Genomic DNA, 20,851 nt, shown 5'->3' on the forward strand with positions numbered 1-20,851 from the left:
TGGTCAGACATTTAAGGCACCAAATTCATCCACTAAATTCTAAACCATCATCTAGACTTTTGTCCTATCACTGGACTTTGATGACTCTGGAAGAGAGCATGAAGAGACTGACCACTTTGCCCAACTCTGTCTCACTTAAATCCAACTCATGCACAAGTCAAGACATCTCCTGATGTCATTGATGAAGGCTAAACAACAGAAATCAATATAAATATTTAAATTCTCCATATATTTGCTTCTCTATAAGCATATTCTATGTCCACTCTTCTCACTATCATAATGTGATTTGTGTGTGAAAATATTCTCCAGCTTATTAGGAAAAATATTTGAAGCTACCATTCCTAATATGAAATTTCATTTGACATTTCAGTAAATGCCCTTGTTTTTTCACCTAATTTTATTCTCTTACTGACTGTTGAAATTAAATGTGATAGGGGGAGTTTGTCAGCTATAGTTTTAAGAGTACAAATCTATAGAGTTTTCTCAGATCTGGGGGAGTCAAATCCTGGGGCAATTAATCTAACAGTCTAAGTTGTAGAAGGGAGAAGTCCAGAGTGAGTACCACACTAAAATCTAGGTTAACTAAATCATTTACATAATTTAGCAGTTAAGCAACACTGAAAGGAGGGGAAAAGGCAATGTAATTAGTTTGACATGATCTTTCTTTTGATAAAGCCTGATTTTGTGTGTGTGCGCACACATGCACAGTGTGTGTTAGTTCTGCTTTCATAGCTAATGATCCTTTTAAAAAAGCATTCCAGAATTTGACAAGAAACAAAGTGAGATCCTCTAGCCTATAATTTATATATTTCATTCTCTTCCCTGGCTTGAAAATCAAGGCAAAATTTACCTTTCTTCAATCCTGCAATGCATGACCAATTCTCCATGACCTTTCCAAAATCAGTGGTAATAGCTCAGCTATGACATTTGCCAATTCTTTGAGAACCCAGAGAAATAGTTCATATGGGTCAGATGACTTGGTCTCATCAAGTACAGCTATGTCCTCTTTCACTATCTTCTTTCTCATCTTTGAAATCAACTTCCAATTAGGCATATTTGTTCTGTGTAGTTCAAAAAATATTCTCCTTAGTAGGCAAAGTATAGATAAAGTAAGAATGAGGAAGTTCTTCCTTCTTTCTGACTTTCCACTTATAATTGATCTTGTGATCCTATCCCTTCTTGAGTGTCCTGTTTTTCCTGATGTGGCTTTAATTATTGTTGTTCTTAGCTCTCCAGCCTCAGCTCATTTTAAACTGGACCATACCACAATGAGGGGTCTGATATGAAGCAATTAATTAATTCATTTGACCTAAGTAGCCTAGTTTAAAAGTGAACTATGGATCTTGTTTATGTTGTTGGAAATCATCATGTGACCTAGGGGTTTTGGGGTAAGAAGGGTGGAAAATGGGGGAAGAGAGAAATAGAGACAGAGATAAAGAGAGACTCAGAATCAGGGAGAGTCAGATAGAGAAAGAGAGACTGTGAGAAATTATTTCACAATATCCAAAGTTCTCTTTTAAACCAGAGAATCATGACTCAGGAAATAGTATCATCTGTCCCTCATGCAAATGAGGAAATAGGATAAGAAAGCCTGTGAGGAAATCCTTCTTGCAAACCAGTTTCACTTTAAGAGAACATTTCATTCTGTTGAATCTGTTATAACTAAGAAGTACCTTGAGTTGTAATGCATTGTGTTAAGTAGGAATAAGTTCTTGGCTTCTTGATTTTTAAGAAATAAGTGATAACCCACAGACTGCAGTCAATAATCTACTTTGGGCTAACAAGGTAAGTTTATTGAGACAGTTTCCCTTGTGGGTAAATATTTATATTTGTTTGATTATGAAGTGGCTTGTTTTCCTGATATATCTATTCTCCTATGACTGTATCTAGCAGCAAGGGTTCCTCAGACTTACTTATTCTGCACATCATGGCAAGAGCGCAGAAGAGAAGACGAGAGAAGAGAAAATATGATATCATAAAAATATTCCTCTGGAAAGAATGTCTGGGTGAAATTAATCAGAGTTTCTGTGATTCTAAAGACACTCTGAGAAGAGAAAGGAAGGGGAAAAGAGGGGAGAAAAAGAGAAGGGAGATATTATACTGCCTCCACCAGCAGTTATTGTGTCTAAAAGGGTTTAGTTGGGCTCCTGGGCTCTGCACCTCTGTTATTCAATTCTCAATGGCTAGTTTTTCCTTGAATCCATGATAGGTTTTATAAATCCAGGGAACATTCGCCTAGAAGCTGCTTTCCTGCTGCCGCTGTGTCTGCATCTACCTGGAGATGGTGTATCCATGTTCCCCATGTTCCCTATACATGTGTCTTAATGTCTTGTGCCTCAAGTTACTGATACTGAGGAGCAAAGCTTAAGGGGCCACCAGGAGTACTACCTTCCTCCAAATGATATTGTCTCTTTCAATTTAGAAAAAGTTCCCTCATAGTTGGTAAAGGGATTACTTAGGGTTAACATATCTTTGTATTCCCTTAGCATAGTTTTACCTTATTACTTATGTTTTCTTTTCCCTATTTTTTATTAGGAGGATACAGGATCTCCCACAAACACTGTGATAAAGAGTTCCCTTCTTTCCCTAGGAAAAGGGAAATCCTAACATAGGAGATCATGGCCAAACGAGTCGCCATTATTGGAGCTGGTGTGAGTGGACTGACTTCCATTAAATGCTGTTTGGAAGAAGGTCTGGAGCCCACCTGTTTTGAGAGAAGTGATGACATTGGAGGTCTGTGGAAATTTGCTGTGAGTGTGTAATCTCTCCATCTCTCCTCCCTTGAATTTCATAGTTGATACATCTTTGATAATGTAAGGTTGAGACTATCCAGAATTCAATAAATGAATGAGAAGATCCTTGTCAGTTTCTTGTACAAACAAATTTTACTCTTAAATCTACTACTTACTAGCTGAGTGATCTTGGAGAAGTGACTTGATCTTTCCAGGGTCCAGTTTTCTTATCCTAAAATAAAGGGCCTGGAATATATAATCTTTAATGTCTTTTGGCATGCAAAAAAGAAAAAAACCAATGAGATCTTGAATCTCATGATAGCAAGTATAATATTCAAAAGGAAGGAAGTGATAGTTTTAATATCCAATATTAGTTCATCTGCCATCTGATTAAACCCTATAGTTCATCTTTCCTGTACAGGTCAATACTGGAATATTATCTCCAAACTTCTGCCCAATAGAAAGCATGGTCATCAGACTTTCCTTTGGCCAGTGCTTCATCAGACATGGGATGCAGCATTGAGTTCATTTGGATCTCCTTGGAGAGAGAGTAAGAGTAATAATGTGGATAGGTGTTCAGGTAGGAGTAGCCCATCTGGTGTGAAGGCTTGCCAAGTCCCTTTCAGGGCTGCTCATTCTCCTGTGGTGTCCACTTTTTACCTAATTCTCATCTGTGTCTCTAAGAAGCTATAGCAGGCTCAATGGGCACATCCCAGGTGATTAGCATGGCATATGGGCTAAACCAGGTAACTAAGAGGCCTCAAACCTGTCCATGTAGGAGGGTGTCTACCCCAAGGCATGTGAAGACTTTCCAGCAAAAGAGACAGATGAGAACAATTTGTTCCAGTGGTCATGAAGGTAGCTGAAGCAGGCTCTGTGGAGCACTTAGAACATGGTCAGACATCAAAGATGCCTCATTCATCCACTACAACCCAAATCATTACCAATCATCCCATTTTCATCTTGCCACTGGACTTTGATGATTCTGAAGGAGAGCGAGGCTGATAATTATGGAACTCTGACTCTCAAATCCAATTCATATACAAGTCAAAACATGACCCTCTGATGTCATCAGTCCTATTCAAAAACAAAGGGCAAACCAAAATAGAATATTAATAATAGCTATCATTTACTTAGAGCTTTAGGGTTTGCAAAGTTCTTTACAAAAAAAAAAATCTTATTTGATCCTCACAATTCTCAGAATTCTAGAAGTTAGATACTATTACCCCCATTTTAAAGAGGCAGAGTTTAAATGACTTGCCCAAAGCCATATAGCTAATAAACATCTAAATTAGAATTTGAATTCAAGACCTCCTGACTCCAGGTCCAATGTTCTATGTGATGTCACCACATATAATACAAATCTAGATAGTGCTTCAAAGCAGATGAAGTGCTTGACTTCTGATAACAACCCTATGATATAAGTAGTAGGAAAAGGGGTTAATTTTTAAAAGGTTGGACTTTATATTTTATGAGTGTGGTGGCCAGGAATTTAATTAATTCCAAAGAGATGTTATTTCCAATTTCTTTACAAAATATAGAAAGAGTGAGGCAAGAAATTAGAGAGAGGATACAGTAAGAAATCTAGCCTGAGCACTAAGTAATTTACTCCTGGCCCCTCTGGGCAGGGAGAATTAGTTTCAACCTGCCTCAGCAAAGCTGAGGACCCAGAAAGTATCTCTCAAGAGCAGGTCTCTCCAGAAGATAGTCTTTTTTTTTTTTTTAGAAAAATCCAGCAGATAAGAGTCAGCCTTTCATTCACCATGTGTCAGTCCAGTCAGCAGATTTTTCTGCCCCTCTTCACCAGCCTCAATGCAAAAGCATGAAGAATTCTCTCTAGTCTCCACTTCCAAAAAATGAAGAACTCTGTCTCACAGGAAGTAACAGCTCCTTTTCAAGACATTTCTTTTTGTGTTACTTCCTGTGTCTTTCTCTAATTCTACATCTACCAATCACAATTGACACTCTGCTCTAGGACTGCCCAGAAGGCAGTCAGTTGATTCTGATTTGTCACCCAAAATCACACACATGGGTCACAAACCTCCCCCACTCAAGTGTGAATGAGGTGTTTGCACCTTTGGTGATTAAATCTAAAATGGGCAGATCTTCATACTTAAATTTTAAGTAGGGTGTTTACACTTTTGGGCATTAAATCTAAAAATTGTCAGGGTTTTTTTAATTTTTAATTTAATCTTCATAATTGGGGAAGAGTTAAGTATTTTCATTCTTATAATTAGGGGAGAATTAAATTTAATCTTTACAGTAGAAACTCAATAGGAAGTAAACACCCCTTTCTAGGAACCTTTCCATGCTTCCTGGAAGCAATACTGAATTTTTTTCCCTCTCTTCTCCTCTCTTCTCTAAAAATTGATTCTCTAACTCCTTCAGGAAAACTCTAGACATGGAATGACCCAAGTCTACAAATCCGTGGTGACCAATGTGTGCAAGGAGATGACATGTTATAGTGACTTCCCCTTCCAAGAAGATTATCCCAACTATGTGAACCAAGCAAAGTTGTTGAAATATCTTCGTTCCTATGCTGACCACTTTGATCTTCTGAAATACATTCACTTAAAGGTAAGAAACCTTAGATACTGAGAAATGCAGGAACAGATATCACCAGTCAGCAGGGCAAATCATGAAAAGGAGAAGATAAAGTAAGCTTCTGCCTGAATTTCCCTCTGTCTTAGTAAGAGGCAAGGAGGACAAAAGTCAAGATTGTTTTCTCCATAGTCCAGTAGGATTCCCACTTAACCTAAATCACTCAAATATTTAATGTTCCTGACCTTTCTTTATTTACCCCTTTCTTTTCACCCAGGAATCAGGAGTAGATTTAAAATGAAGGCATTTCAGGACAGTTAGGTGACTCAGTTGATAGAAAGCCAGGTCTAGAGACAGGAAGACCTGGGTTCACATCTGGCCTCAGACACATTTTAGCTTTGTGGCCCTGAGCAAACCATTTAACACCAAGTGCCTAGTACTTACCACTCTGCTGCCCTGCAACCAATACTTGGTATCAATTCTAAGACAGAAGGTAAAGGCTTTAAAAAATTAATTTAAAAAAATAAAATGACGGCATTTCCCAACACATCCTCTCTTTCTAAATTTTTTAAAATTTGTTTGGCTTGAAAGTGTAGAGGATAGAGCACTGAATTTGGACTCAGGATATAGTTTCAAATCCTGACAACCACTTTCTATCCTTATAACTTTAAGCAAACCATTTGATCTCTCTAAGCTTTTATTTACTTATCTATAAAATAAGCTTTTATTTACTTATCTATAAAATAATGTAATTGGACAAGACATATCGTAAGACCCATTCAAGTTCAAAATCTAGAACTTTATTTAAAATTCCTTTAAAAAGATATAAAGTATCTTCAGTAGTAAGGAGGAAGAGGTGCTTGTGCCCAGGAAACTATAAAATATTTCTTCCTTTCCTAGTCCAGTCCTTTCAAAAAGACTTCCTGACAGGAAAAAAATGCTAGGAAATGTATGAACTAAAATCTTAGCAATCTAAGATATCTTCCTCATCCATAAGACACAAAACTATGCTAATAATGAGTAAGGAGAAATTTGTCTTCATTTCTTTTCCTCTAGCATAATATTCATAGGAGATGGCAGAACTGCCAAAATACTGAAGACTTCTTTGTAAGCAAGAGTTAGCTGATAAATGTTGATTCCCTACTCCCAAAATAGAAGGGGGATACATTTTGAAATCAGGGCTATTGGAATCAGGTTAACTGAACAATTCTGGGTATCTCCCTCACTCACCAACTCACCAGATTATGCTAATGAGTAGGGAGGGATTTGTCTTCATTTCTGTTTTCTCCAGGATGATGTTCATGAGAGATGACAGAACTGCCAAAATACTGATCAATTCATTATCAAAGTATACTTATAAGCAAGGGTATGATGGTAAATATTTGACAACTGATTCTCCCTACATTAAAAAAAATAGAAGCAGAATATACTTTAAAGTTTAATTTGCACTATAGACATTTTCTCCATTACTCTCTTAAGTCTGGGAAAAAATTTTAAATAGTAGGTCAAGTGATCCACCTCCAGAGAAGGAGTTATTGGAGTAGGAATGCAGATGAAAGCCTACAATTTTTCACTTATTTGGGTGTATTTTGGGGGATTTGGTTTTATAAGATTATAAAAAATGAACAATATGGAAATATGCTTTATCTGATAATATATGAATAACCCAGATTGAATTGCTTACCAGCTTTTGGGAGTGAAGAGGGAAGGAGGAAGGGAAATAATTTAGATCATATAACTTCAGAAAACTTATGTGGAAATTTGTTATTTCATGTTATTTGTAAAAAAAAACAATTTAAATTTAAAATAAAATTTAAAAATAAAAAAATAAAATAAATGGTAATTCAAGCTCATGAGTCAGAAAAGAAAATGATAAAACCCTCCAGGATCTTTGCCTATATAAAACCCCAAATGGGGTCATGAAGAATTGGACGTGACTGAAAAACAACTCAACAACAAAAATTTTTTAGCAATTGGCAATTTCCAAGGATTAAATGTTCACAGTAAATATTTAATAATCAGAAGAAGCAACGCAAACTGCCTCCAACACTGCCTTGCCAGTAAATCACGTAATTTTCTACTGAATCTTTTAAGGCATAATACATAATATATTTTCACTTAAATATCCCTCTTGCTTTTGGTATCCTAGTCCATCTTCCCTCTCTGAAACATTCAAGAATTTCATGTATACCATGACTGGAAGGACCAATTTCATGGTGGGAGTTTTTTCTTGTATCAATCCGACTATATAGCGGGTCTGCCCGTGGGTCCTCTAGATGAAGATCTCTCTGCTTCCTTTCAGACAACTGTGTGCAGTGTGACAAAACGACCAGACTTCTCTGTCTCTGGCCAGTGGAATGTGGTGACAGACAAAGAAGGGAAGCAACATACAGCAGTCTTTGATGCAGTCATGATTTGCACAGGACTCTACCTGAATCCTCACTTACCTCTAGAGTCCTTCCCTGGTGAGTCTATCAGCCTGGGATCTAAGCAGAGGCTACTCTGCCAGGTTTTTCTAAAGAAAAGCATTTCATTCACAAATTGAGAGCAGACTTGCTCTCAGGCCACAGGTGTCCACAACACTTTCAAATGCTGCTGGAACCAGATTCAAATGTAATTGGGAAATATTTTACAAAATAAATAAAAACAAACAGAATTTATATAATGTTAATGATATTAATTAAAATTAATAATAATATAATATTAAAATAATAAAAATTGAGTCAAAACGCAGTGTCAGGAATCCTTAGGTATGATTTACTGGTCCCTTTTCTATTTAAGTTTGACAATCCAATCCAAACCTCAAGCAAAATCTGCATGTAAGGGATTGCACGGTGTCAAGAGTTATTCAAATTTAAGGCACTTCTGGGAGTCATCTTCCCACAATAATACTAGTAGTTTTAAGAGTAATAACAATATTACAATTCGGAAGTTCTGTAGCTCTCCTGTTCCCAGTGCCATTGTCAATCACAGGCATCTTTAGCCAAACAAAGCATGTAGGAGGGCAGTCAGTTCTTGTGACTTCATTTCAATGTAATTTTCATCACATCACACTACCCAGATTTGAAATTTTAAAACAACTAATATAAAAGACTATTCAAGTTTAAAATATACAATATTTACATTTTAAGAGTTTCCATAACTTCAATAGTGTAAAAATTATTTTGGAAGGGTAAATTGGGAAGTCACTCTCCACCCATCTCCACACCAGGTTGAGCTCTAGCTGCTCTGTCCAGTGACTGTCCTCCAGCTCTTCCTGACTTCTCCCTAAGTATCAGCCTCCAGAGAAGTGGCCTCATCTTGCAAAGACCCTCATTCCATGAGACCCAAGTCATTCATTACCTTCTCTCTGCAGTATAGTATCTCCTCCCAGGAGAAGGTTGATTTGAGGGTCTCTTTAGGGCTCCCTGAGCAACTAGTTGGCACAGTCAATAGAATATTGTGTCTGGAGTCAGAGATCTAAGTTCAAATCAAAAAATATATGGTTGGTTCATCATTGTCTAACAGAACTGTTTCCTGCCTCTGTTTGCTTGCACTGACAGAGCTCCTAAGTACCATCGTGCCTCTTCTTTTCATTTTCCCACAGGAATCAACATATTTCAAGGCCAGACTCTGCACAGTCAGGAATATAGGAGCCCAGGAAGTTTTCAGGGTAAAAAGGTCCTTGTGATTGGGCTCGGGAACAGTGGAGGTGATATTGCGGTAGAAGTCAGTCGTGTGGCATCTCAGGTACACTGCCCTTTCTTGGAGTCCTCCAACTCATTTTTTCCCCAAATATGATTCGGGCTTGTAAAAATGTACAAGGCCATTATTCTTTCACATGAATACACATTGAACTAAGAAATGCTGGAATTTCCTATAGACGCTCCCAGCTTTCTGAATCATGGCAAGTTTCCACTTGCAGAATGGGCATGTCTCCAAGAAACATGTTAGAAAAATGCTATTGATGCCTGACCAGTAGGCAGTTTCCATAGAAAGCTAATTCTTTCTCCTCTCTCATTCCCAGGCAGAAAAAGGATCATGAATTTAAATTCCTCTGTAGCTCGAAAGACAAATTTCAAAAGATCTGAGTCTCAGAGAATGAGGGTCTGTGCAAGATGAGGCCACTTCTCTGGAGGCTGTTACTTAGGAAAGAGTCAGGCAGGAGTGAACCGAGAAATTGGAGCTCAACTGCTGTAGAGATGGAGTGGAGAGTGCCTTCCTAATTTAATTACTTTTCCAAAAGAATTTTTATACTATTGAAGTCATGGAAACATTGAAAATATAAATGTTGCATATTTTAAACATGAATAGTTTGCTACTAATAAGAATTTAAAATTTTAGAGTAAATTAATCTAATCTAATCCTATCATTTTTGCAAATGAAATATTGAATCTTAGAAAAGTGAAGTAACTTATTCAAGAGAATAAGTGGCAAAGCCCAAATTCTATGCCTGGCTTCAACTGCTATACTTTGTATTTCAAAGCAACAAATGTAAAGAAGAAAAACACATGTATCCTCACACTGCTTAGAATTCAAGTCTCCCAACTACAAGTTCAACCAATATTTCCACTGTACAACAGTCTAATTCAGAACTTGAAGACAAAAGGTAAAACCCTAAAGCTACATGCCTTAAATGTTATGGTTACTTTTATGATGCTAGACTAAAATATTTTTTTATTATGGGTGGGGACAGTCAGATGGCACAGTGGATAGACTCCAGGCCTGGGGTCAGGAGGACCTGAGTTCAAATCTGGCATCAGATACTTCCTAGCTGTATAAGTCACATCTTTATTTGCCTGGTCCTTGATTTCTATCTTAGAGTTATTAATAAGACATAAAATAAGGTCTTTAAAAATATGTATCATATATACATATATATATTTAAACAGAGTAGTATAGGGAAAAGTTATTTCAGTCATTTCTTTTTTGGAAATTAGAAAAATATGTTGGATTTATCCCTATTTATAAGGATACAGATGGAACTCTGCTAGTAAATGTTGAACAACCAGCTCTTTGGGGGAGCACAATCAGGGAAATTTATGCAGGACAAATTTTTAAGTTTAATTTTTATAACTAACATTCTCTCCATCACTTTCTTAAGTCTAAACAATCAATAAAATAATAAAGCCCTGACTTGTAGCATTTGCCTATTTCTGAGATATAAATGAAAATTTAATAATTACTTCTCACTAGCTGGTACCAGTTGGCACAGCATACAGATCAGACTTCTATTTTCATTGACATAGGTGAGTACTAGAAAAGCAAGCTCTCCCTATCAATGCAGGGTCAGTATTTTCTATAGAAATTGCAGCCTTTTTGAACACTAAGAAGTTAAGAGACTTGCCCAGGCTCATATAGCCAATATATGTCATAAGAAAAGCTTATACCCAGATTTTTTTGGCACTATAGGTAGTTCTCTTTTCCCTAAGCCTTGGCTGACTCTTGTCAAATAAATATTGTTTGTTTTTTAAACCCTTTCCTTCTGTCTTGGGATCATTTCTCAGAAAAGCAGCAAGGGCTAGGCAGTCAGGGTTAAGTGACTTTCCCAGGGTCACACAGATAGGAAAAAAATATTTTGGTCTAGCATCATAAAAGTAACTGTAACATTTAAGGCATGTAGCAATAGTATTTTTTGCTTTCAAGGGTGTAGTGGAAATATTGTTTGAACTTGGAGTTGGGAGACATGGATTTGAGGTCACATTTGAACCCAGGTCTTCCTAACTGCAAGCCTAGATCTCTATTGGCTGAGCCACCTAGCTGCCCCAAATCAATATTATGTGTAAAATAACAATACAAGGAAGTCTAGAAACTCATCTGTTCACCTGTACATCAGTCTTTAAATCCTACAAACTCTTTCAGGGTGTATCTGAATTTGCATCATTCATAGATGTTTGCTTAAAAATATAAAGAATTTAATTAAGCAACTTAGAAGATATACATTGTTTAATGTCTTTACATAGCTGTATATCCTCTGCATATAATCCCATTAGATAATCAGTATTTTAGTATAAATTATAATCAATGGTCTGTTATTGATTGGATAGCTATATATGATAATCAGTAATCAATGATCATATTATGATTAAACAAATAATGAAAAGTCCCTGCAGTATCTCGTGAAATATCTTTGCCAAGGAGAGTTGTGTGCATGCCTTTAGCATCCTAGAATATCATCTAGGAATTTCTGAGGAACTCTGTGAAACCATATTATCTCATTTGGCTTTGACACTATATATAACCTTGGTCATCCCCATTATCACTCTATATGGAGAAAGGGGAAGCCAGACCTTCAGAATAAAGATGAACCTCCTCTAAACTGAATTTGTGTCATCTAGCTCTTTTGCTAAAGTATAAATAACAGTCAGCTCACAAGCTCTGGGTCACAGACAATCCTGGTCTGTAGACCACTGATTTAGAGGAGTCACACATTCACAATAAAGTCAGTTCTGCTCAGAAGATTGTTTCCCAGAATTTTTCTTTTACAGAAGCAACTTTAGTGATCATCTAGTACCACCTGCTATGGACGAGGAAACCGAAGATCAGGGGAAATGAGTGACTAACCTAATATTACACAAGCAGTAATATTACACAAGTAGGCTTTGAACTCAAGTAATTTGTTTTCATGGCACTTAGGTGGCACAGTGAGCAGAATACTGGACCTAGAGTCAGGAAGACTCATCTTCTTGAGTTCAAATAGAGTCTCCAACACTTAATAGCTGTGAGACCCTGGGCATGTCACTTAACCATGTTGGCCTTGGTTCCTCATCTATAAAAGGAGCCAGAGAAGGAAATGGCAAGCCACTCTAGTATCTCTGCCAAGAAAACCCCAAATGGGGTCATGAAGAGTCAGACGTGACCGACCACAACTGAGCAACAGCAACTCTGACTTCAAAGTTAACACACTGCACTATGTATAATCACTTCTCATAGGAGATAATTTCATTTTTCTAATCCTAAGATATTAAAGTGCTCAAAGACAATATTATTATATGGATTATATGGGGAGAAGTAAAATAAAATGATTGATGCTATATTTATCATGCCTTACCTTTTAGGTGTTTCTCAGTACTAGAAGTGGTACCTGGGTCCTCAGTCGCCTTTCTAAAGATGGATACCCCCTTCTTATGATCTTGCTTACAAGATTTCTTCACATGGTTTCAGGCATGCTGCCTTCACCCATAAGAAACTGGATAAACGATGAAACAATTTACAAAATGGTTTAACCACAAAAATTATGGACTGAGTATTCCTAAGGGGTAATTATTTTAAACTAGAAATGTTTATTTACAGAAATTTTCTAATTTTATGACATGGGAAGTTAAATTTAATGTTAAAATGATAATATTTTCATCATATTCCTATAATTATGTTGCCCAAAAATACTTGGATTTGGAACAGTGAGATAGAACAGTGGATAGAGCACCAAATCTGAAGTCAGGAGGATTTGGGTTCAATCTGGCTTCAAACACTTCCTAGCTGTATGACCCTGTACATTTTTACTAGCCTTTACTGTTTTTCTGTCTTGGGATCAATACAAGCCTAATAGAGAAGGTAAAAAAAAAGAAAGAAAAGAAAAGAAAATCTTAAAAAAAAAGAAAAGAAAATCAATTATGTGGATTGATATAAATATCAGTCAGTTGCTTTGAAATGCATAGTACAAAGGTGGGGATGGAGGGAGACACCCCAGAACTTTAATGTAACAGAAAAATAAGAAACAAGAAAGAGGCAGAGTGCCTTCAGGGAAAAATATATAGTACAAAAGATGAAAATGTCCTTTTAATTTTTCTTTAAGTGATTTTATTCTACAGCCTGTTTTCGTTATGTCTTGATTTCAATGATTCAGATTCTAGCTCTGGCTAGGCTTGGTTTTATCAGAAGGAACTAAAAAGATATTCAGTTACCATATCATTGGGTAGATTACAATCTCTTTTAGAAATATATTCTTAGGGAGAGATTTTATTTCTGTACAAATCTCTAACAGTTTACTGTTGGAATTGGAAAAAGAAAAGTTAGAAACATTCTTCTTGAGTCTAGAGAAAGTTACTGGATGGACTCTTTTGATTAAGTAGATTAGTGTACTCTTATAAATATGCAATTTATTATAAATTTCCTGAATTGAATGAGTTATGTGTTTCAGTCTCATCTATTACTCAGAATAGTTTCCCAGTGCTTAGCATACTGCCTGCAGTACTAAAGGTTTATTAATTGATCTACACACAATATCACTGAGAGGGCTTTATTTTTGTTTCCATTCCAAAGGCAAACACAAACATTAATTATAAATGATGAGCTCCCAAGCTGTATCCTTTGTGGTGCTATCACTGTAAAGGCCAATGTGGAAGAGTTTACAGAAACCTCTGCCATCTTTGAAGATGGGACAGTGGAAGAAGATATTGATGTAGTGATTTTTGCTACTGGATACACATTCTCCTTTCCCTTCCTTGAAGAACCTACAAGAAGTTTGTGCAAAAATAAGATCTACCTGTACAAACATGTATTTCCTTCAAACTTGGAAAAACCAACAATGGCTATCATGGGTCATATCAGCATTAAAGGAGCCATCTTGCCAGCTGTTGAACTCCAGGGACGATGGGTCACAAGGGTCTTTAAAGGTAAATATATTCTCTTGGGATTCAAAAACTCTTTTAAAATGATCTGATTGTGCCTGGTAACGACCACTTCCCTAACCATTTAAATTCAAATAAATTTTTTATCTGAAAATATATAGAATCTTTACAGGAATAGAATTATGGGCATATGTTTTCCCTTTTTTAAAAAATCCTCAGAAAAGCTTTCAAGCAATATGACCTTTCTGTAGGTCATAGAGGAGGGCAGGGAGGGCAGGAAAATAAATTGCATCTAAGTATTTCTGCTAGCAAATAGCAGACATTCAGCCATAGGGACTAAAGTAACAGGCAGGGGGAACCAGATAAAATAGACTGTAGCCCATAATCATGGAAGAGAACTATCAGTACCAAACAGGAACCCAGTACTATGACTAGGAGAAAACATGGAGGAGATTGATCATGGTTGTACTACACATGGCAAGAGTCCAGAGAAATTAGATCAGGATGTGAGGTCACAATAGGATCAGCTTCTGTGATGATCTGATTTGCCAGTTAAAAATAATTATATTTAGCAAGGGAAAAGTAACTGGCTTTGGAATCAGAGTTTGGTTTTAGATCCTGCTTCTGATGCTTGTCCAATGTGTTTTTAACCTTCTTGAGCCCCAGGTTTCTCATCTGCAAAATGAGAGGGTTAGATTATATCCCTTTTAAAGTCCTTTCTAGCCCCAAATCCATGATATTATTCTACAATCAATTTTAACTGTTGTAATTGGAATCTAAGAAATATTTTTGTATTCTAGCTAAATTCTCCTATGGAGAATTTAGGATTCATCCAATCATACAGGATGAGAAAACACAGATAGACTATGACCTACACTATTAAAAAGAGTGTCCACACTGATGATATTACTGATTCACTGAACTATCCAAGTCTAATAGCTTTAGTAGACATGCTCTGGCCAATTGTCTACAATTTTTTTAATCATGTATTTTATTTTTGTCATAGGGTTATGCAAGATACCACCAACAAATCAATTGATGGCAGATGCTACCAGAAAGGAGGATCTTGTTAAAAGGTATGAAATATCCTTCATCACAGAGACAACTAAGAAAAAGTTTTCTTCACAAAATAAATATTCCATAATAAAGTCATTTCCATGGCCCATAGGAAAGATCATTTTTGTGTAAAAATGGTTTTTAATGTGTGTTTATCTCTTTGTGTCCTATTCAATATAGGACCATAAGTTCTCTGAGTTCAAGGATCCTCTCTTAAATGAATACTATAGTTGCACAGCCTAGTAGAAGAGTGTATCTAGTTGGCACTTAGTGTTTGTTATAGGGCAGTTAGATGGTACGGTGGATAAAGAGCCAGAACTAGAATCAGAAAACTCATCTTCCTCAGTTCAAATCTACCCTCAAACACTAGTTGTGTGACAAGGCATTGAACCCAGTTTGCCTCAGTTTCCTCTTCTTCTAAATGAGCTGGAGACGGAAATGGCAAACCAATCCATTAACTTTACAAGAAAACCTCAAATAGGATCACAAAGAGCCAGACCCAAATGAAAAATGACTGAATAACAGTATTTGCACTATATTGGTAGATCTAGGTACAATACATATTGCCAATGATCCTATGCAAATCCCTAAACCCACTACTACTGAAGTCTTACTAGAAAACTTCCTAACAATTAGAGCCATCCAAAAGTAGAATTAGTTTTCATGGGAGGAAGAAGAAGGAAAGGCGGAAAGGCAAGAGAACAAACATGTATTAAGTACTTCTATGCATCAGTCACTATGAAAGGTGATTTTGTATTCTTGGAGGGAATGACATTCCCCAGGATCCATGGTTTTTAACATTTTCATCAATGACTCAGTTGAGGCAGAGGCATATTTTTCTAACTTAATACAGATAAATGGAAATGTTTGACTTGGGTTCAAAGAATCAGCTTGTAAACGATGAGATAATCAAGGCATGATAAAATAGAAGTTCATCTGAGAAAAGTATCTAGATGTTTTAGAAGACTTTAAGTTCATTATAAAAATATCTTCAAAGGATAAGTAAACATATTCTGGGGGATAGACTTTCTACTTATCTAGCTTATTATGAGTCACCAGAGTGATAATATCAGTTTTATGGGATCTCAAAGTGAGGAAGAATAGAGAGGCTCTAGTTAAACCTTAGCTGAGCCTTGTATTTAGGGGTGGGGGACATGTTTTAGACAAGACATTGGTAAAGTAGAGCATAGCCAGAGGGCAACATCCAAGAAGTTGATTGGGCCAAATGAGTTTCATTTTAAGGCATTGGGGATATTTAGTCTTGGAAAAAGAAGATCTAGAGGGAAAGTGGAGTGTGGTTTAATTTATGGAACTATGAACTGGGAGCAGGCATGCTAGTTCTTTGGTGACACCCTAGGAAAATCCCTGATGGCAGCAGAAGTGAGGTTGCAATCACATTTTAATGAGACATAGAGGACGGAGGAGGAAACAGTACAGAAAGTTCAGAAGCAAGTATGAAAGGGGGATACAGAGGCAAACAGAATGGGAATGGGAACAGTGGTGAAAGAAGCCAGAAGAGCTGGAGAAGGGAAGCGGGGAAGGGTACAGACAATCACTCGTATAAGCATGGATGAAAGTTGGGAGTGCTCAGCAGGGTGGACCCAATGGAGAGGGGAGAGAGCATGAGGGCAAGAGTTTGAGGTCTCATTTTTATGGAGTATTTGTGAGGGAACAGACTAACTCTTACCTGTGCCACCTTATGGTTATCATTAACATACACACATCCTCTCAAAGTGGTCAGTAAAATTTTAAAGTTAATGTGTCCACATCATCTAAAATCGTCAGTGCCATTTGGTGTTCTCCTGGTCATTCTGGAGCTTTGGAGTTTATCTGAGATTTACATATCTCAGGACCAAAAGGCCCTAACAACAAGTCCTAGATGGCTTCCTTTGATTTAGCATACATTACCAAGAAGTGATTTTTTTAATAAACCCTTCTGACTTAGAATTAATATTGTTTTGAAGGCAGACGAGTGATAAGGGCTAGGCAATGGGGGTTAAATGACTTGCCCGGCATCACACACCTAGGAGGTGTCTTGGTCCATATTTGAACCCAGGACTGCCCAAATTTAGGTCTGGCTCCCTATCTACTCTGCCACCTAGCTGCCTCAGGAATTGAATTTTAGTTAATATATGATACGGTGTGCAAGTTATGCTCCTTTGAATTTCATAATGTTCTGTATGTGACTTCTAGGACCCTTTCTCAAACTTAATTCCTGATCTTGCTACCTTCTACTGACTTACATATAAATTTACTATACTGTATAGAAGGGGGGAGGGAGGGTCAGAGGAACTAAAACAAGATACAATTTTACTACAGAAAATGATAGCTGTTTTAAGTATTTAAAGCTCTCTCATGTGGAAAAAGCATTAGGTTGACTTCACCAGTCAGAACTTGGTGCTATGGATGGAGGTCACAAAAGGCAAATTTAAACTTAATTTCAAAAATTTCCTAAAAATTAGAGCTCTCCAAAAAATAGAATGAGTTTCCATGAGAGGAAGGAGAAGGTTTGATATGATCCTGTGACATGTTAAGGGTACAAGTATTTTTTTTTACATATCTATTATGTGTCAGGCACTGTGCAAAGAGCTTTACAAACATATTTTCTTTCAATCCTTACAATTGCCTTGTGAAAGAGATACTATTATTATCATCCACATTTTACAGTTGAGAAAATTGAGGCAAACAGATGCTAAGGGACTTTGCCCAGGATCACACAGTAAGTATCTGAAGCCAAATCTGGACTCAGTTCTTCCTGACTTCATGCCTAGTGCTCTAACTGCTGTACCACCTTACCAGCTTGGCTCTCCTCTTTGGAGACATTCAAGAAAATGCTGGATGACTACTGGTAAGGCAGACTCTACGTTCTTGAAGGGAGAGAAGAGATAGTTAGTCATTTTGTCATTGTTCAAATTCTCTCCCTACCACACTGGGTTTCTGACTCTAGGCAAGTCACTTAACTTCTCAATAATCTAGGAAGCTCTCTTAACAATTTATAAGTACATATGCCCACTGACAAAGTTTTCTTATTTAGGAGTTTTCTATGTCTGTAAAATCGCAAGATGTTCATCTATCCCGTATCCTTATTTGTGCTACTTATATACAGTGCCTTATAAATGCTTTAAAAATATTTGGTGGATTATTATGTTGTAGCAAGGATTATTTGGGGTGAGTGGGTTGAACTAAATGATTACCGTGGTCCTTCATAACACCTAAACTCCTTTATTTTGTAAGGAAATCAGTTCTGAAATTATTATTCATTCTATTTTCTAAACAATTCGGTCCCTTCTGGTTTTTATAGAAAGATTTAGCAAGATGGAACTAACATTTTTGCTTCCCATCAACAGGAAAATTCCTAATTTATTTTATTAATCAAAAAGCAGTATTTGGATTTTCTAGGAGGTTCATTCTTCTTTCTGATAGCAAATGTATATGGATTTATGACTTCAGGAAGTAATACTTTCTAGTTCGTGATTAGAGTGACCACCAGACTTTTAGCTCATACTGAACTTGGAATCCTAAACCAACATTTGAAAATGCTCCACTAACTTTACTTCTTTTCCATTTTCTCTACCTGTCCTCACAATAAATATTTCTTCTTGGCCCTTTCTAATAAAACAAGCCCAAGAAAATCTCTATCTAATCTTGCCCAATAAAAACATCCCTTTCGTGTTTTGGTTCTATAAGTTCTATGAGAAGGAGTTGAGAAGTTTGGGGAGTAACTGGAATGACAAAGGATTCACCATTTTCTTTCTTTTCACTAAGGGGCATCATTCAGGATCCCAGAAATGAGAAACTGGACTATATCGACTTCTTGGATGAACTTGCCAGATATATAGGAGCAAAGCCCAGAATTTTATCTTTGTTCCTTAAGGATCCCAGGCTGGGAAAAGAAGTTTTCTTTGGTCCCTGCACCTCTTACCAGTACCGACTGACAGGACCTGGGAAATGGGATGGAGCCAGAAATGCCATTTTGACTCAGTGGGACCGTACCCTCAAGCCTTTACAAACTCGAGTTGTTGATGATTTTTCTGAACCTACTCTTATTCCTCATTGGCTAAAGATCTTGTTGGGGACACCTGTCCTGTTCTTTGCTGTTTTGCTTGCTTATAAATCTTCTTTTCACATAAGATTGTCTGGAATTGGCAAACTGGGGAATAGACTTTCCACTTATCTAGCCAGTAATTGGAAAGGGTGTCTAACACCTAAGTAACAAGAACTCCTTTCTATCTCCTCTTCTATCTGCTTCTCACAAACTTCCTCACAGGGTGGGAAGTATATAGAATGGCACTCAAGAAAGGGTCCTAGGATTCGATAGCACAATTCAGTATCCTTTTGCTGATACACTTGTTCCTCCCTACTTTGCTGACTGGGCTCTGCTTCCTTGACTAGTTAATGTGTTAATCTCAATAATCATTTACCCTGGGCTTTAGCCCCTTCCCTAGCTTTGTCAGTCTCCTCCATTTAAGCTAAAACTCTCAGTACTGACCTCTTCCAGTTCTCTTATTTCATTGATACCTATGATTCAGACAGGGACAGACTTGAATATTCAATGCCACTATCCCTTTTGGCCTACTCTCTGACAATTTGCGTAGCATTATTTTCTCCCCACTCTGCTACATGTACTTGAGGGCACATTTTTGTGAAATCTCTATCTTCCTGACATGACTGATACCTTAGGCTATCACAATCAGCCACACAAATGTTATTTTCCGGGTTTTATCTTTCTTATTCTACCCCACCCCTAAACTCACCGCACGTTCTTGTTTCTGTTCAGATCATCATCTTTCTGGGAACTCAGATTGTTTTAACCTCTTTATTCATCTTTTAATCAGTTTCTCCCCCTCTCTCTTCCATCTTTCTTAAAACTATTTCCTTGCTCAATACAAACTACTGAGTCCCTCCAAAATCTCATTCAACCCTAATTTTCCAGTCTTATTTCATATAAAATGATCCAGGGCACTTTATTAACATTAAATTACCATATAAAGGTTAGCTATTGTCAGATTATTATCAATTAGATCAAAGTATTTTAACCTAGAGACCAAAAACTTAGAGATATCTCTATATTTTGATAAATGTATTTCAGTCAATGCTGACTCTTTATGACGTCATTTGAGGTTTTCTTGGTACAGATTCTGGAATTGTTTGCCATTTCCTTCTCCAGTTCATTTTTTTGATAAGAAAACTGAGGTAAACAAGAATAAAGATTGGCCTAAGTTCACATAGTTAATAAGTGTCTAAGGTCATAGAATTCATGAAGATGAGTCCATAGGGCAGATAGGTACTTCAATGAAAAAAGCATTTGACCTAGAGTTAGGAATATTCATCTTTCTGAGTTAAAAATCTGGCCTCACACATTTATTGTCTGTGTGACCTTTGGCAAGTCACTTAACCCTGCTTGCCTCCATTTCCTCATCTGTAAAATGAGCTGGAGAAGGATATGGCAAACAACTACAGTATCTTAGCCAAGAAAACCTCAAATGTGATCATGAAGAATCAAACACAACTAAAATGACTGATAAAATAAACATTACATTTCAGTATAATTACTTGACTTGTAATCCTATGTATTTTGTTTTGTGCATATAAAACCATTATTTTGGAAGTCTATACAGTTCATCAAAGAAGTCCATCATACACAATCCCAGAGAGAGAGAGAGAAACAGAGACAGAGAGAGAGAGACAGAGAGAGACAGAGACAGAGACAGACAGAGAGAGAGAGAGAGAGAGAGAGAGAGTTATCCTTGCTTTAATTTCTCTATATTCCCCTCAAGTGGGACTACTACTTCCCAAACTTAGCATACCATCTTATCCTCCCATGAATTTGCATTAACCATCTGTCATATTTGAAAATAAATTCCTCCAAATCTCAGCCTCACTGAATCTTTATCATCATTCAAAGCTTTATTCAGGGACCTTTTATTAATGTACTTGATTTTTAGCATTATATTCTATATGAGTTTGGACATT

General features: G+C 36.9%; 1 protein-coding gene across 1 annotated transcript; it reads left to right on the forward strand.

Annotated features, from left to right (window-relative positions):
* Positions 1-1,579: 1,579 nt before the first annotated feature.
* Positions 1,580-20,427, forward strand: LOC100020188 (dimethylaniline monooxygenase [N-oxide-forming] 4). Its single transcript, XM_007480768.2, is given in 10 exon segments — positions 1,580-1,785; positions 2,536-2,750; positions 5,121-5,309; positions 7,576-7,738; positions 8,860-9,002; positions 12,311-12,454; positions 12,456-12,511; positions 13,515-13,867; positions 14,829-14,898; positions 18,644-20,427. Coding segments are annotated over 9 exon segments (1,698 nt in total). The 5' UTR covers positions 1,580-1,785; positions 2,536-2,618; the 3' UTR covers positions 19,092-20,427.
* Positions 20,428-20,851: the final 424 nt, after the last annotated feature.

Source organism: Monodelphis domestica, chromosome 2 (genome assembly GCF_027887165.1).
Source record: "Monodelphis domestica isolate mMonDom1 chromosome 2, mMonDom1.pri, whole genome shotgun sequence".
Lineage (NCBI taxonomy): Eukaryota > Metazoa > Chordata > Mammalia > Didelphimorphia > Didelphidae > Monodelphis > Monodelphis domestica.